The sequence below is a fragment of the Capra hircus genome, chromosome 12 (assembly GCF_001704415.2).
Source record: "Capra hircus breed San Clemente chromosome 12, ASM170441v1, whole genome shotgun sequence".
In the NCBI taxonomy this organism is placed as follows: domain Eukaryota; kingdom Metazoa; phylum Chordata; class Mammalia; order Artiodactyla; family Bovidae; genus Capra; species Capra hircus.
The window spans coordinates 10125063-10142151 of NC_030819.1; the positions used below are offsets into that span (position 1 = coordinate 10125063).

A 17089-nucleotide genomic window follows, 5' to 3' on the forward strand; every position below is an offset into this window, starting at 1 on the left:
TCCCAACTTTCAAGGACTGCTTTCCTAATCTGATTGGAGAGCTGTCTCCTTTTACCCTCTGGAGTTAGGAAGACTGACACATGCAACCCAAACCCTTTACCGTGATCAGAAGATAATGATCACATCCCTGCCAGGCCTGGACATGCTCAGTTCATTCAATCTTTTCTCCTGAGACCTGGGACCCAGAGCCCGCACCTCCCAGGCAGGCTCTAGGTCATCCATGCCTTGGCAAAATGCAGTTTCTTGAGCTCACTGAGAATGACCAGATCACCTCTCGTATTCTGAGAGCTCTATTTCCATTAATTTAGCCTGTAAATCAGTTTGCATTTTTATATCCATGTGACACTGTTGGTTTAAACTGAGTCGATTAAAACTTGAAGGTGAACAGCACAGGTCTGTGTGCACAACAGGTGATTCTAGCTGTAAGATGCCCCCTTCAACCCCTCCCTTGTTAACATGGGTTCATGCAGTCACTGATCCAGTCGGTTGGTCTCCTGCCTAAAAACAACCAACTAATCATTATATACATGCAAAAGAGCATTTTCCTCCACTCACCACAGAAACTTCTATTTCTTTCTCACTAAGCTGCTGATAAGACACAGAATGAGTGCACCAAGTTTCCAGACAGAATTGGCAAAATTGACATTTTTCCCTTAAAACATGTTAACACTCATACTTCACACGTAACATGGATACAACATCATCAGTAGCTATATTCCTTTTTTTCTCCCCCTAGTTAAGGTTTATTTCTTCAGTCTCTTCCAAAGAATTTTTTTTAACTTAAATCTTTATAGAAAAATTTATAAAGTTCCATAGATATCAACAACTCATAAATTCCAAGGGGTTTTTGGATAACCCTTTTCTAAAAAAAAATCACTAACAGAAAAATTTCACTTCCCATTAAAAAAAAAGTGCACACGCACACATGAGGCTAACTGATCACTACTATGCTCAGTCACAGGGTGACAGAAAAAAAAAGCCACCACCATAAAAGGATGTCTGGTAATCTCCCTTAAAACAACATGCAAGGTTAACCTACTTCAGTTTGGGCGAATACTGACTGCTGCCACACAGGGGCCCCAACAAGGCACTGAGAGGTAAGTAACAGATATTTTGCTTTTTTCAACAAATTCTTGTAAGTTAAGAAAAACTTTGAAAGTCTAGTTAAGGTTTAAAGTAAAGAATCTTTTTAACAAAAAGCTATAAACATTTCTAACATCAGAAATCTTATCATTAATACAGTTGAGACTCTCTGATGACTGGCAGTTCTAATAAGCTGATATTACGCAAGGTGAAGGCAGCGAATCGGGCCAGAAATACCTTTGCCAAAAAAAAATAGGGCTTACTTTGTATTTCTGTGTGAACTCACCATTACAAAAGACAGTATCAAGTAATCAGCAAATACTGCCAGTATTTCAGGATACTTTATGAAGGAAAAGAACAAAGTTATTGTAGAATGGAGCATTTCTACACATAAATGTACTGTGATGAAGTTATTCAGCACAATTGAGAAGTTAGTACCTGTTACTGTTTGACCAGGGATCTATGTACATAAAAGTCTTTCCTGTATTTCTGCTACTTCTCTACTTTTATACTTTCTATTATTTCTCATGATAGAATCTCAATAGTCAAATTCCTGGAGCAAAGGGTACACTTTAAAAAAAAAAAAAAGAACTTTAATTAAAATTGATATTTTTCAGTTTACAGAAATATTTACTCTCCCACCAGTGGCAGACAGTCTGGGCTTCACTGCTTCTCTGACAACATGAGTATTTTAATTCTAAATATAAACTGTTAATCTAATAAGTGAAAAAGGAACAGCGCTTTTTTGCTTTATGTTTATCTGAAGATCAGAAAGGCTAAACACAGCTCAGTATTTTCTTCCTAGAACTTCTGTATGCATGAAAAATATCACAAAACAATGAACTAGGTGCAGTGAACTGCCAATATTTATGTCCAGGTTGGGAATGGAGGTGACAGAAACTCGTAGTAACATGAAAGCTGTACAGAGACTTCCTCTAAAGGAGGGTGTGCTTTTTGAGGGGGAGGGTCTTGCTCTAAGCATGATATAGGATAGTGGTTAAGAGTACAGGCTCTGGAGTCAGGCTTGGACTCTCTTATTTACCAGTTGCGTGACCCTGGACATGTTGCTTCTCGGGTTTCATCTGCTTCCCTTGTAAAATGGGGAGTAACCATACTGCCCAGTCCTTGGGTGTCATAATAAGTGCTATATAATATTGGTTGTCATAGAAAGCACTGGAAAACTGCCTGCTAGCCTTGGTCTCTCCTCCCTCTGCCCATTAACCCACTGAAGGATGAATCCAATAGGCAAAGTTTCCCCGCCCTACCACTTCTGTGGGCATTTTCTTCTTGAACTTGTTTCGAGATCTTTAGAGACTATTTCACATGGAGACTGAGTCTATGGATGTCTATACACCTAACTGTGCTGCTGGCTGGACTTTGCATCTGCTAGGATTTCAGTGCATGTTTTCTCTTGGGGGGTTAATTGTAGCTTTTGGACATGATGCTGCAAAGAGCACACGGCTGCAGAAAGCATCCTCACTCATTAGGCTCACATATCGTGTGAGTGGTGGGAATGCCTTTGATAAATTACTTTCAACTGGCTTCTAAGAGCTTCTCAGTAACATGACCAGTCATTTAATGGAATAAATATCAACTCAGGTCACTATGACTTTTTATTCATTTATGCTTTCCATAGGCATTGATTAGCTATCTGCAGCTGGCCAGATCTGAAACATTCTAGGGGATAAAATGAGATAAAATCGGCATCCTTTAAAAGTTTACAACTAAAAAAGGAGCTCCCCACCCAGTAAAGGAGTTTGGTAGGGACAGCAGTCTCTCTGCTACGGTTAAGGGCCTCCTGCAGCTGCTAAAAGGTCCTGGTTGTGTATATGCTAAGGATGTGTAGTATCCCTCAGTCCATACAGCTTCCCAGCCTCCCAAGAAGTTTGTAAAACACAGGGATTCAATGGCAGATGAAATACCTAACATGCTAATCCCCTGAAAAACAACAGAGGTGACAAAGATCCTTGTGGTATCTGGAAAGCCGGAACAGAGAAATAAAAATATTCTGTTAAATATCTGCAAATACTTAACAAGCCTAAGAGCCATCCTAGGTATTCACCTTCTCTTGGTGGAAATTTCAATCCAAACTGTTTCCATAGACATCCTGTTTAAGCCAGTAAAGTCTAAATTCATTTATGAAACTTTTACTTGCACTAAAATATGCTACAAATAAATTAATGAACTCCTTATTGATAGCAACTTATTCTTCTCCTTCCCTCTCTTGTCCCATCTCCCCAGCCCTTCTCTTCCCTCTGGTTCAGGGAGGTGTATGAGCTGGTATGTGTTAAAAGTTCTGAGATGTCTTCCTATTTTACTTGTTTCCTACCAGTAACATCAGATCAGGCTGGAAATAGGAGCAGGGGCTAAAATGCATTATGTTGAATGTCATTCCTGGAGCCGATCTGCCGGGAGTAAATCCTGACACTTAACAGCTGTGTCTTGAGGCAGACTTGTAAGCGCTCTGTTTCTTGGTTTCACCACTGGCAAAGGATTGGGGAAAGCTTTGTGAGAGTCGGAGAGTGAATATACCTAGGGAGCCCCGGGCACTGCCTGGGATGCAATCTATGCTGCATACTACTGGCTACTTTCATTCATCAAACACACCCTGTAGTCTAACAAAGAAACTCCGACTGAGGATCAGGAAAGCTGGGACTCTGCTACTCCTTAATGGGTATTTACTGAGCACCAGTGATGGGCCGGCTGGAGAGAACACCAAATTAACAACACAGCCCCCACTCTCAGGACTCACAGGCTAGCAGGAAACAGGAAAAACGAAACAAAACAAGAAAGCAGCAGAGATGCCAGTCCAGGGTGCAGGGCCCTGGCTAGGGCGCCCATGCCGCCAGTCTGCAGGGCGGGCGGGGCCGAGGGAGGAGAGTGCAGGACGAGTCAGGGAAGCCTCCAGGGGCAGCCGATTCTGAACAAAGGCCTGAGGAAAGAGAGCAGGAGCGGAGGATGCAGGCCGGGCCAAGGAGGTGCCAGAGAGAAGGAAGAGGACCAGAAAGGAAGACAGCTGTGAGAGAGCACAGGGTATCAGCAGCCATTCCAGCAGGGCCCGAGCTCGAGGTCACAGGTGGGAAGACGGCCAGAGATCCAGCTCAGAGGGAAGCTGGGCCCAATCACGAAGGAAATTGTGTGTCACCACAGAGAGCGTGCAGTCTGCCTGGGGCCAGAGGGCACGGTGTGAGCCGGCGCAGGCTGCAGCTACAGCTGCAGAGAGAAGAGAGGGCGGCCGAGGCCGGCAGAGCAGAGGCAGCCGCAGGCACCCAGGCGGACAGACAGACGGGCGCGGGCAGGGCGCAGGGGGGAGGGGCACAGCAGGCTGAAGGCCCAGGAACCGCTGGCTGGCAGGGCGCCTGCTTGGCCCCTGGCTTGGCACCTGTCCTGCGGGGAGGACCCCTGAGTGAGAGATCTAATCTCTCTGGGATTCCCTTTATCCATAAAATAAGGATGTGTAACGTTTGTGACTAATTTCCACAAGATAATAGAAATGAAATACACAATTTCAAACTCCCTCAGACTTTAAGGAGAAAAGGTACCTATTGTTTCTGGAAACATTTTGGATTCAGGGGATAAAGGTTAATATCAGCCCTTCTTTATAAGGAGTCTTTACATATTTATATACATATATTTATGCAGTTGATTATCTTGCATATAGGTCCAATCATGCCACACAGAAATGGTCTTTGTCTTCCTTACACTGGAAAGCATATCAGGGTGGGAATTTTTTTTCTCCCAGTTCCTAAGCAATATGCCACATATTTCGAGTCCTCAGGGCTACTACCTCCTTCTGTCTTCATCTCTGAAGACCTTCATATCATTCGAGTCAGTATTCAAGTTGCCAAAAAGCCACAGGAGGAATAAATAATCAGTGAAAGGTGAAAGAAAAATAGCCAGACTATATAAAACCCCAAATGTGCAAGTGGGTGATTAAGCAGGTAACACAGGTCAGGCACCTTTCACTTTCCCATCAGTTCCAACGTAGGTGTTTACAGAAGGTGCAGCGTCTCCATGGGGTTCAGGACACCACGGAGGCACAAAGAGGAAAGGACAGACCAGCCAATGCTGGGGTGTTTTTTGTTTTTGAAGATGCACCCCAAGCAGTGGCCTGTACCTGACCCTGGGCAGACCTACCGGGAGGCAGTCAGGACCAGACCATGTCCTGGGGTCAGCCGCAGGGTCACCCTTCCACAGACCAGAGAAAGCAAGCGAGCTCCCCAGAAGGCAGGGAGGAGGGCTGACCTCAGACACTGACTGCAGATGACAAGACTCCTGACATACACACTCCGGGGCATTGCGGGCAGGCGGGGTTTCCTCGGAGACATGGAGGCAGCTATCAGCCTGCTTTCTGGACGGTGTTCCCTGTATATCCTCCCCCAGAATCAATCTTGGACACAGCTACCAACTCAGGACTCAAAGTTGGCTGGGGAGTGGAGTGGGGGGAACGAAACCCGAGAGCATAGGAAGATTTCTTTGACTAGGTTATAGGGTGTGGGCTGACTATCACAGTGGTTCAGAGTGGCCTGGAACAGGCACCTGGCCACACCCGCAGAGGGAAGGAAGGTTTGGGCCTGTGCTGTTCACGCCCGTCCGTGCCTTGGGGCTCTTTCCACAATCAGAATGACAATCAGGAATGCTTCTCTGGCTCCTATTTTGCAAGGTGGGCTTCCCTTGTGGTTCAGTGGTAAAGAATCTGCCTGCTAATGCAGGAGATGCAGGTTCAAACCCTGGGTCAGCAAGATTCCCTTGAGAAGGGCATGGCAACCCACTCCAGTGTTCTTGACTGAGAAATCCCATGGACAGAGAAGCCTGGCGGGCTACAGTCCACAGGGTTGCAAAAGAGGCAGACGTGACTCATGACTAAATTTTGCAGGGCAGTGGGGACACACAGCTGCTCGAGTGGTTTCTCACCCTGAAGCTGGTCCAAGCCCCTGACAAATACGTATAAAAATAGGGTAACTAGAGAAAGCAACAGTGATTGCTTTCTTCCATGGAGTGTGTTTGTCATCACGCATGCTAAGTCGCTTCAGTCCTGTCTGACTCTGCGGCCCCATGGACTGCAGTCCACCAGGCTCCTCTGTCCATGGGATTCTCCAGGCAAGAGTACTGGAGTCGGTGGCCACGCCCTCCTCCAGGGGTCTTCCTTACCCAGGGACCAAGCCCGCGTCTCTTGTGTCCCCGGCATGGCAGGCAGAGATTCTCTACCACTAGCGCCACCTGGGAAACCCGAGCGTTCGTCCTCAGAGGCGCCAAACAGCCTCAGCCTGCTGTCCTGAAACATCTGTGCTGTCTGTTTCCCCAAGAGACAGAATCCTTGTCTCTTTGAGTCCGGAGCCTTTCTCTGCCCACTCCTTTCCCAGGGACTTTCTTTTCCCCCACTTAGAAATCTTTCCTCCCACTTAGAAATCTTTCCTCCATCTTAGCCCTCTTCAACAAAATAAACAAAGGACAGTGTATCAACAAAAATCAAAGAATCGGATCAGACAGCACACATCATTTAACAACAGACAAATATCATTTGCATCTGCACGTCCACTCTGGGGCTCCCTGGGTTGTTTTTGAGAGTGTGCTCCAGGAACTTCCTCTCTGGTGCAGGCCACTGTGGGCACTTTGACTCAGACCATCTCGATGTGTAAACACGGTCCTGAGCAGACTTCACCTCACAGAGAAGTCACCTCTTAGCAACGATACTGTCAGCATGCTTTGACCCATTTGGTTCATTGCTAAGGCCTGAAATTAAACAAAATTACTATAAGATTAAGCCCTTCTCATTTTAAGAGTTGATGATTATTAAGCGGATACATATTAGGGGTAAAGGTGACATTTCAGGAATCTTAGAGCTAAACTCTAAAAGGCAGTATTCTAGCATTTACTAGATCTTTGAATATAATGATTTTATTCTGCTTCTGCCACAAATAAAAGCTAAGACAATAATTATCCAAGCAAGTAAGCTGAGATAGCAGAAAGTATGAATCAGTACCCTGTGAAAAAAAAATCACAACTGCCTCCAAGTTGGTATCCAGGGTAAATATTTCTAGAGTACAAACCACATTAGCTCTTGGACAGTTTTCTGAAACACTAATAAATGAGTTTTGAGGGGGCTTTTTATTTTTTCCTTTCTGTGGCTAGAAAGAACTCGACAGCTCATGTCAACATGTCCGGTTATGCAAAAATGAGATGATAGTGTCTTAAGAAACGCTCGCCATTCTAATTAGTAAGGAAATCAGTCTACAGAAAACCACACACACAGGCCCACTCCCAAAAATGTAAGTGAAAATACTTTGGAGGATATCCATATTTTGCTGTGGAAGAACTTGCTGTTAGTGTTAGGATAACAGTAAAGTTAAAAGGATCGATATTGAGTGACAGAGACAAAACTGAGACAGCCTCCTTTGCTTATTAAGAAAAACTTTCAGAGGCCTGGCACAGATGGCTGCCCTGTGGCTCCTTGGGTGGAACCTGAATAAAGACCCACACTTCCCGCAGCCCAGGTACATCTGCGCCCTCAGGGCAAGGCTTGCGAGCCTCATCCTTTCAGGTGTAAGGCACAGGGGACAGCTTAGCGACATGGCGCATCTTTTCATCAGAAAGCTTCACAATGAAATTGTAACTATTAGAGGTTCAAGTACTCTAAGGAAAAAAGATTTAGAGTAAGCACTTCTTTGCGCTTTTCTCAAGGCAATAAAAGGACAAGCCATAGGACTTTCAAGTACAACTCAGTATATCTAACCTCAATAACGCGTCAGATGCTATTGTCTTAACAATTATGAAAAACGTTTTTAAAATTCAGTCTAAAATAAACAAAGAGGTAAAGAAAGGAATGATTCGGTTATGACTAAAAGAGGAAGGGTTAGAAAGAGTTGAAAGGGGAATTTGCAATGCAAAAGTGATAAAGGAGCACTGTAATGCAAAGAGCAGGCAGAACCCCGGTGTGTCAATGATCTAACACCTCATTCAGACAAGAGCACAGTCCCAACATCCATTTGTTACCAGGTTTAGGTCCTCAGACATTAAAAGGTACCATGTCTGAATTTTCTGGAGGATGGAGGGGGCACTAGAAAGCCATTTTTCCTGAATAAAAGCATGGAGTAAGTCGAGGTTCAGGAAAGTAATCCTGAATCCTAAAAGGATTAAAGGAAGGGACAAAATAGGGTTTCTGAGGGAATATGATAACAAATTGGGATTGCCCAATTGCCTGATACAGGAACAGGATAACAGTTCCTATGAAAGGATTTTTCTCTCAATTTGAAAAAGATAAAATGGACTAAAACTATAGCATTAATAATAACACTGGGTAAACACCACCAAAGGTGCTATAATACTAGAGCTGCTGACCGATGGAATCGACCTTCCCAGAGGTTGCTGAAGGGCCAAACGCACACATTCCGAAACAGCCCACATTCCCCTTTACCCGAGAGCCCCTGGGTCAGGGCACGTGCATGTCCGCCTTGTGCAAGGGCCTTTCTCTGACTCGGGACGGGGCCTCTCTGCAGTCTCCCCTCAGGGCTCTATGACGCAGCGTTCACCGGCCTGGCCTCAACCTGGGAAGGTGCCTCTCCTGGAACGGCTTCTGCTGGAAGAACCGGCCGCCCGCTCCGGGGCGGCTAGGCCACGTGTGCCCCGGCTGTCTGTGCACAGGTGAGGACAGCCCTGACGCCTCGACCACCCTGAAACCACAGACTCTCAGTTCTTGAGAGGCAGCATAGAGCGGCTGCCACTGCCGAGCGCTGGACGGGGTAGGAGGCTGGAAGCCAGCGGGGGAGGGAGAAGAATCCAGCACGTCCTCTACCTTCTCTGAGAGAGGTCACCTTGAGGGCAGAGTAGGCAGGTGCTGGCCACACCTGGCTGCCAGGGCGGCTGGGAGGGGTCTTCCAGATCGGACTTAAGGTAGGCACCCAGCAACAATTCAGGCCTGAATCTGAATAAAGAACACTCGGGCAAGCTCTGAAACGCAGGTCAGAGGACAAGCTTTGGCAAGAAGAGCTGAACTGTAAATTTTTACTCACATTAAAAGGAAGTATTTACCTATTTACTCATTTCATAAGTTAATTCATGTTCGGTGTTGAAATTGAGAAGGTATGAATGGAACTCAAAATTTACTTGTACAAAATGATGTGCTAGCCTTTGTATCCATGCACGGATGTGTGTGTAAACAGCTGCTTTTCTTCTTTCCAAAGTGGCCTGATGTGTAATCCACTTTCTCTACTTAACATTATTCCCTGTCTGGAAACAGCCATCTATGTAGCCATTTTCAGTGGCCGTGTCCTGTCATATTCCACTATAGGGCCATAAACTAACCAATTCCCTAATGATGGATGTCTGATTTGGTTGCAAACTTTCACACTTAAAATTTGACACTGTTTTAAACATCTTTTCCTTAGGATAAAATATTCTGAAAACATTGCCTTGTGTGTTTCATCCATCAAAACACATTTATTTTTGATGGATGCTACTGGATGCCATATTTCATTCAGTGAAGCAGTTGGCCATGCTTTTACAACTGGTGGGCAGTGACACATTCTCAGAGTCAGTGTAACTCTCCTAACCTCTACAACCATTATTATTCATATGGAGAATTAGCAGACTCCACAGTGTTGTGTTTTTTCCCCACCGTGTATTTCAAAGGCAGTTCCCAGGAACCTGCTTTGGAAGATTCCTCAAAATAAAATTTAAATGTTGAGATTTTCAGAAAAAATTTTTTCCACAAAAATTCAAAAACTAAAAGTAGCTCTTGATGCCTGCTCCTGCAACCCATGCCTGGAATTTCTACCTCTCTATGTCCAGACTCAGTTTCTGCAAAGTTGCTTTTCATACTAATGGATAAAGTTTCTTCTGTTTTTATTTCATAATTGCAATTCCACGATTTCCCCTTTTGAGACTCACTCCATTCCACCCCCCAACCCCCCCTCCAAAAACACACGAAATATAAACCCCATACTTACTGGGTGGGTTTTGTTTGGAGTTTTAATTCATCAATAACTCCATTTATTTTTTATTATTTTCTTCTATTTTGGGGGTGGGGGCAAACTCAGTTCTTTTCTAGCTTCTTGAGTTATATATTTAACTTAGCTACTTTCAATTTTTTAAGAAATAAATGCCTTCAAGGCTTTGCATCAATCTTGGGTTAACTCTTTAGCTGCACTCCACTCCACCGTTTTATAATATTTTTGTCCTTTAGTTGTAAGAACTTCAAAATCTGCATTGTGATTTCTTAACCCATAAGTTCCTTAGAAAAATATATTTCTTTCTTTTTTATTTTAGAAAAATATATTTCTAGAATCCAAACTGATTCTTTACCTTACTTTTTATTCCTAGTTTAGTCATACTGTACTACTCACAGGGAATGTGAGCTGCTGTTGTGCTATGTTGTGTTAGTCACTTAGTCATATCTGACTCTTTGTGGACCCATGGACTGCAGCCTGCCAGGCTCCTCTGTCCATGGGATTCTCCAGGCAAGAATACAAGAGTGGGTTGCCATTTTCTTCCCCAGGGGATCTTCCTGACCCAAGGACTGAACCCAGGTCTCCTGCACTGCAGGTGGATTCTTCACCACCTGAGCCACCAGGGAAGTCCTTACTCACAAGGAATGTGAGCTGCTTGCTAATGATATTCTGAGACTTTGGAGACACGTCTTCATAACCGAGTAAAAGGTCAAACTTGCAAAGAATTCCAATGTGCTTTAAGCACAAATTTTGCTAGCATTTAAGTCTTGTTGGGTTAATCTTCTCCTTTTTACCTGTCATATTGTAATAAAAATGTGTTAAACTCTCCCAGGACAGTTGTGGATTTGACAATTTCGCGTTTAAATTCTGTCAAATTTTGCTGTTACATGTAAAATTCATCATAATTTTTATGTCCTTGAATTAGTCCTTTGACCTTGTGTAGTGAATTTTTTTGTTTCTATTAATATTGATTGTGCTTTGAATTCTATTTTTTTCTGATGTTAATATTGCTAGTCTAGCTTTCCATTGGTGGATTCTTTACCACTGAGCTACCAGTATATGGCTGGATTTTTTAAAATCCAAACTGATAGTCTCTATCTTTTAAGAGGTGAGTTCAATGGTGGCTCAGATGGTAAAGAATGTGCCTGCAATGCAAGAGACTAGAGTTTGATTCCCTGGGTCAGGAAGATCCCCTGGAGAAGGGAATGGCTACTTACTCCAGTATTTTTGCCTGGAGAATTCCGGACAGAGGAGTCTGGTGGGCTATAATCCACAGGGTCACAAAGAGTCAGACACGACTGAGCGACTAACACTTTCACTTTCAACTTTTTGGGGCTTCTCTGGTGGCTCAGATGGTAAACAATCTGCCTACAACACAGGAGACCTGGTTCGATCTCCTGGGTCGGGAAGATCTGCTGGAGAAGGGAATGGCTACCACTCCAGTCAGGAAGATCTGCTGGAGAAGGGAAGGGCTACCACTCCAATATTTTTTTTTTAATCTGTTTTTAATTGAAGGATAATCACTTTACAATGTTGTGTTGGTTTCTGCCATACATCAACATGAATCAGCCATGGGGTGGGTGTGTGTCTGTGTGTATTCCCTCCCTCTGGAACCTCCCTCCCACCCCTCTAGTTGTCACAGAGCCCTGGTTTGAGTTCCCTGCGTCATACACCAAATTCTACTCCAGTGTTCTTGCCTGGAGAATCCCATGGACAGAAGAGCCTGGCGGGCTACAGTTCACGGGGTCTCAAAGAGTCAGACACGACTAACATTTCCAGGTCAACGCATTTAAATTTTTTCTTTTTTTTAAATTTGTTGTGACACATTTCCTTTCTTCTTATTTTGTTTTTTCTACCTGCCATTTTCATCCTTTGCTTTTTCCCAGAGTCTCCTTTTCTGTCTTCCCTTGATTAATAAAAAGTTTATTTCCTTTTTTGCTCCCATTTGCTTCAGGTTGTAGTCCTATATTTTCATGATTAACCTATCAACACTGTAGGCAATACACACCTATGACATTAGTACAGTCCTCTCGGAACCTCCTTGTTCTGTCGGTATCGCTGTTTTAAGATTGTTACAGAGCTTCCACTTCATTTAATACAGCAGTTGGAAATGCAGATGTCTAGTCAGTGTTTCCTTGCCTGGAGAATCCCAGGGATGGGGGAGCCTGGTGGGCTGCCATCTATGGGGTCACACAGAGTCGGACACGACTGACGTGACTTAGCAGCAGCAGCAGCCGCAGTCAGTGTTTTAATAAGGCTAGAAACAGAGTTCTTCCCTTTAACATACAGTACCATCATTACTAGATATATTGACTTCTCCCTCAATTACAGTGACTTTCAGATGAGATTTTATGCATTGAGACCTACCACAAAATTATTTTCCTTCTAAAAATAACTTTACAGGGGACTTTCCTGGCAGTCCAGTGGTTAAATTTCTGCACTTCCAATGTAAGGGGGCTTGAGTTCAATCCCTGGTCAGGGAACTAAGATCCCACATGCCATGTAGTATGGCCATAAAAAAAGAAAAATCTTCACGGAATTTATTCCTCTGCTGTTTTTTAGTTTTATCGAAGTTCCTCCTCATACATGGATTTTTATTGTAGGAGTTTTTCACTCTCCATATTAGACATTATTTATAATAAGAAAAGAGGTAGAAATAATCCAGGTATTCATCAAGGCTGTAGGGAAGCAAATTATGCATTACTGCTGGAACACTTCAGAATACGTATTAAGTGTCTACATAAGATCTACACATATGACAAAGAAAGACATAGACTACCCTGATACAAGAACACAGTACATGAACAAAACAGAACACAGAATACCACGTGTGTAATTTTTCCTACTGTTTGCACATGAGAGAATGCACACTGCACACATCAGTGGGGTACCTGCAGAATGATACACTTTAACACTAATTTAAAATTCTCCCCTCAAAACACTTTTTTCTTTCTCTTTTTGTTTCTTTTTCTTCTTTTTTCTTTGTTGCTGTTTTTGTCATGGTTGTGGTGGTCATGGTCTTCTTCTTCTTTCCTTAAAGAAAACCTAACTTTCAGTTCCGAACAAAGGCCTTAGCTTGTTTCTCATAATTTTTGGGTTAACACAAATCAGACCACTGTGGTAAGTTCATATTTCACTACATAAATGTGTGACTGATTCCATTTCCTGGCAGTGATATGCCTTTGACAAAAAAAAAAAAAGTCCAACTGATATTCAATTTAAAAGCAAAGTTTTACGTTTTCTGAAGTGTGGGGTGCTTTACGTGATTTTACCAGATAATGATCCAAAAAAACAAAGGGGAAATTTCTGCCTAAAAAGTTAGTGCACTCCCTTGTCACAAAAACACATTTGCCCTATTTAAATGGTTCTATTTCCTTTGCCAGAGCTTTGCCAAAACGACCAAATTTTCAGAGTAAAAACATAAATTTCAGTCTCTGCTCCTCCTGTTACAATATAGTATGTAACTACATAACATACAGATTTTTGAAAATTATATAAATTTTGACATTTTAAGTTAGATCTCAAGGAGTCAGTTTATATCACTTTTAGTTAAATATGCTTTCTGTTTTATTTATATTTTAAAACTTTTAAAATTAAAAAAAATTTTTCTTTTTTTTTTGGCTTCACTGCTCAACATGTGGGATCTTAGTCCCCCAACCAGGAATGGAACCTATGCTCCTTGCATTAAAGCTCCAGGTCTTAACCACTGGAAGTCCCTAAAAATGCTGCAATTTTTTTTTTTGATTGTCAGTTTTTATTTTAATGTTTGTCTTTAAAGCTATAAATTTCCCTATAATCAGAACTTTTAGTTGTATCCCACAAATTGGTGGCACTAGTGGTGAAGAACCTGCCTGCCAATGCAGGAGAGTTAAGAGAATGCTTTTAATAAAACATGCCCTTCTTGGTTTTTTTTAGAGACCCTGAACAACACTGACGGATATAAAAATGGACAATTTTACTACACCCTCTGCAGCTTCTCTGGAAAGCGACTGTGATCTCTATGCCCACCACCAGACAGCCAGGATCCTCATGCCACTGCATTACAGCATCGTCTTCGTAATTGGGCTTGTGGGAAACTTACTGGCCTTGATTGTCATTATTCAAAACAGGAAAAAAATCAACTCGACCACTCTATATTCAACCAATTTGGTGATTTCGGATATACTTTTTACCACGGCTCTGCCCACACGGATAGCCTACTACGCGTTGGGCTTTGACTGGAGAATTGGCGATGCCCTGTGTAGGATAACCGCTCTTGTGTTTTACATCAACACGTACGCAGGTGTGAACTTCATGACCTGCCTGAGCATTGACCGGTTCTTTGCTGTGGTGCACCCCCTGCGGTACAATAAGATAAAAAGAATTGAACACGCAAAATGTATCTGCATATTTGTCTGGATTCTGGTATTTGCTCAAACACTCCCGCTACTCATAAACCCTATGTCAAAACAGGAGGCTGAAAGGACTACGTGCATGGAATATCCAAACTTTGAGGAAACCAAATCCCTCCCCTGGATTCTGCTTGGTGCCTGTTTCATAGGATACGTACTTCCACTTGTCATTATTCTTATCTGCTATTCTCAAATCTGTTGCAAGCTCTTTAAAACTGCCAAACAGAACCCGCTAACTGAGAAATCGGGGGTCAACAAAAAGGCTCTCAACACAATTATTTTTATAATTGTTGTGTTTGTTGTATGCTTCACGCCTTATCATGTTGCAATTATTCAACACATGATCAAGAAGCTTCGTCTTCCTGGTCTCCTGGAATGTAGCCAAAGACATTCATTCCAGATATCTCTGCACTTTACAGTATGTCTGATGAACTTCAACTGCTGCATGGATCCTTTTATATATTTTTTTGCATGTAAAGGGTACAAGAGAAAGGTCATGAAGATGCTGAAACGTCAAGTCAGTGTATCAATTTCCAGCGCTGTGAGGTCAGCCCCTGAAGAAAACTCACGTGAAATGACAGAAACTCAAATGATGATACATTCCAAGTCTTTAAATGGAAAGTAAAAAGGAAAGGAGTCTTGGATTTATACCAAAGTAGAATGTATGCTGAACTTTGCAAGACTTTTCTTATAACAAGTGTTAGACTTCCAATTCGGATTCTTTTGAATTCCTTTCACTGGGCACTATTTCTCACCTCCAACTTGGAAGTTTTACACTCAAGAACAACATTCAGCAAAATTCTCATTTATAAATGAAATAGTATACCTTTAAAAGGGAGGGTATTTTAATAAGTCTCAGTGTAAAAAGAAAAGTTTTGTGTTAACAAAAAACTAAATCATTAATGTTCCTCACCAATAATTCAAAAAAAGAGAAAAGACTATAAAAATTGTATATTGCCAGTGTAGAAATGTTAATATTGTAATATTCCCTCTCTCTCTTTTTTTTTTTTTTTGTACATTTCAATTCATGTTTCTTTCGATCTTAGACTTTACCTCCTCGATAATAACCATTTTTTTTTTCGGAGTCATAAATTTTCATCTCAAGAAACTTGGTTTTGAATAAAGAGCTAGATGCTACAAAATTATGAGTATGTCCTTCAATGCTCACTGTGAACTTGCAGCAAAAGTTACGGGGACGAGGAAACTAGCAGAAGGCAGATTTTGGAGCAAAGCTTTATGATGATGGTGGTGATGAAGGCAATGAAAGCTCTTCCCAAGCAGCCAGCACAGGGTTCAAGGGCCACTGCCCAGGAACATGACAAAGACCTCATATGGAAAGAGGGTCCACTTGCTAAATGCTTCTTGAGAGTTTAAAAAATATATATGTATGCAAATAGGCTTGGCTCTTCTTGGGTCCCTAGGGGATGGTATCTTATTTATACAGAAGTTGGCAGTACCCTGTATCTGTATTTCAGTGGGTTGGTTACCAGGAAGGGTACAGAGGATGAGCAGTGGGGGTGTAATTGTGGCTTGCCTTATTAAGATGGAGAGTAAAATGGAAAATCACGAACTTCAAAGTCACCAGGACTCTTTACAACATTATCATTGTTTAGTCACTAAGTCATGGTCTGACTCTTGTGACCAAATAGAAATACCTCTGTGTAACCTGGGTTCGATTCCTGGGTCAGGAAGATTCCCTGGAGAAGAGAATGGCAACCCACTCCAGTATTCTTGCCTGGAGAATCCCATGGACAGTAGCCCACCAGGCTCCTCTGTCCACGGGGCTGCACAGAGTCAGACACGACTGAGTGACTTAACACTTTCTTTACAAGTAGCACGGCCTCCCCAAGTACAGTAACCCATCTGCCAGCTCAGATATGCTTTAGTGGATCCCTCACCTACCTCAAGACAGTACCTATGTTAGCAATGACTCCATATTTGATAACTCAACTAAAGAAATGAAATGGTATATGATGGATCTTACTTAAATTTTTATTAGGCTTTATATCCTGGAAATATTTTCTTTTGAAGGAAAGGATTTTCCTTACTCACTTTCAGATTTTATCCTGTAAGAAAACTAATCTTAATGGTCAATTCAATACCATTTACTGTGTACTTTCAGATTTGTATTGTATTAATTTCACAGATAGCTTAAAGCCATTGTAAAAACAGCCATTGGTCTTTGTGATACCTTATGGAGATAGATGACCGCATGGATAGAAGCCAGGAACTTAGGGCTTTTCCTTCATCTATAAACTTTTCCAGGTGAAGAAGAAAAAGGGCAAAATACTACATTTTATGCAAGGTGGCACTTATGTAGACGTTTGAGTTTGACTCCCAAAGAGAAACCACTGTGAAAGTCGCTAAATGAAAACTAGAAACAAAAGCTTCCTGAATTTCAGAGCATCTTTACAAGTTGTATGACTGTGTTCCAGCACAGACTACTGTGTGTATGAGCCAACATGCTGCTTTGTAGTAGATGAGAGAGCCCTCTTTGTGCTAACAGGGTCAGTTCTTAAGATCCTTCAAACAAGACAGTAAATATCTATGTCACTTGACAAAGGAATAACACACTTTTTTCACAACAGTCTTCTGCCTCCTCCTTCCACTATACCACAAGTCTATATAAACGATTTTATCCAATGATCAGGAGCCATACTGCCAAAACGG

General features: G+C 42.4%; 2 protein-coding genes across 4 annotated transcripts in view; one reads left to right on the forward strand and one right to left on the reverse strand.

The window, feature by feature from the left end:
* UBAC2 (UBA domain containing 2) overlaps positions 1 to 17089 on the reverse strand; it is a 171732-nt gene that overhangs the window by 70922 nt on the left and 83721 nt on the right. The gene's annotated exons all lie outside the window — the stretch shown is intronic.
* LOC102177727 (G-protein coupled receptor 183) lies at positions 948 to 15564 on the forward strand. 3 transcript variants are annotated; one of them, XM_005687722.3, is made up of 3 exons: positions 1006 to 1097; positions 8580 to 8724; positions 13944 to 15564. In XM_005687722.3, exon 3 carries the CDS (start codon positions 13974 to 13976, stop codon positions 15042 to 15044), a length of 1071 nt encoding a protein of 356 aa, XP_005687779.1. In that variant the 5' UTR covers positions 1006 to 1097; positions 8580 to 8724; positions 13944 to 13973; the 3' UTR covers positions 15045 to 15564. The 3 variants fall into 3 exon arrangements, with proteins under 3 accessions (XP_005687780.1, XP_005687779.1, XP_017911891.1); XM_005687723.3 differs by lacking the exon at positions 8580 to 8724 and having other exon boundaries at positions 948 to 1097; XM_018056402.1 differs by lacking the exon at positions 1006 to 1097 and having other exon boundaries at positions 7901 to 8724.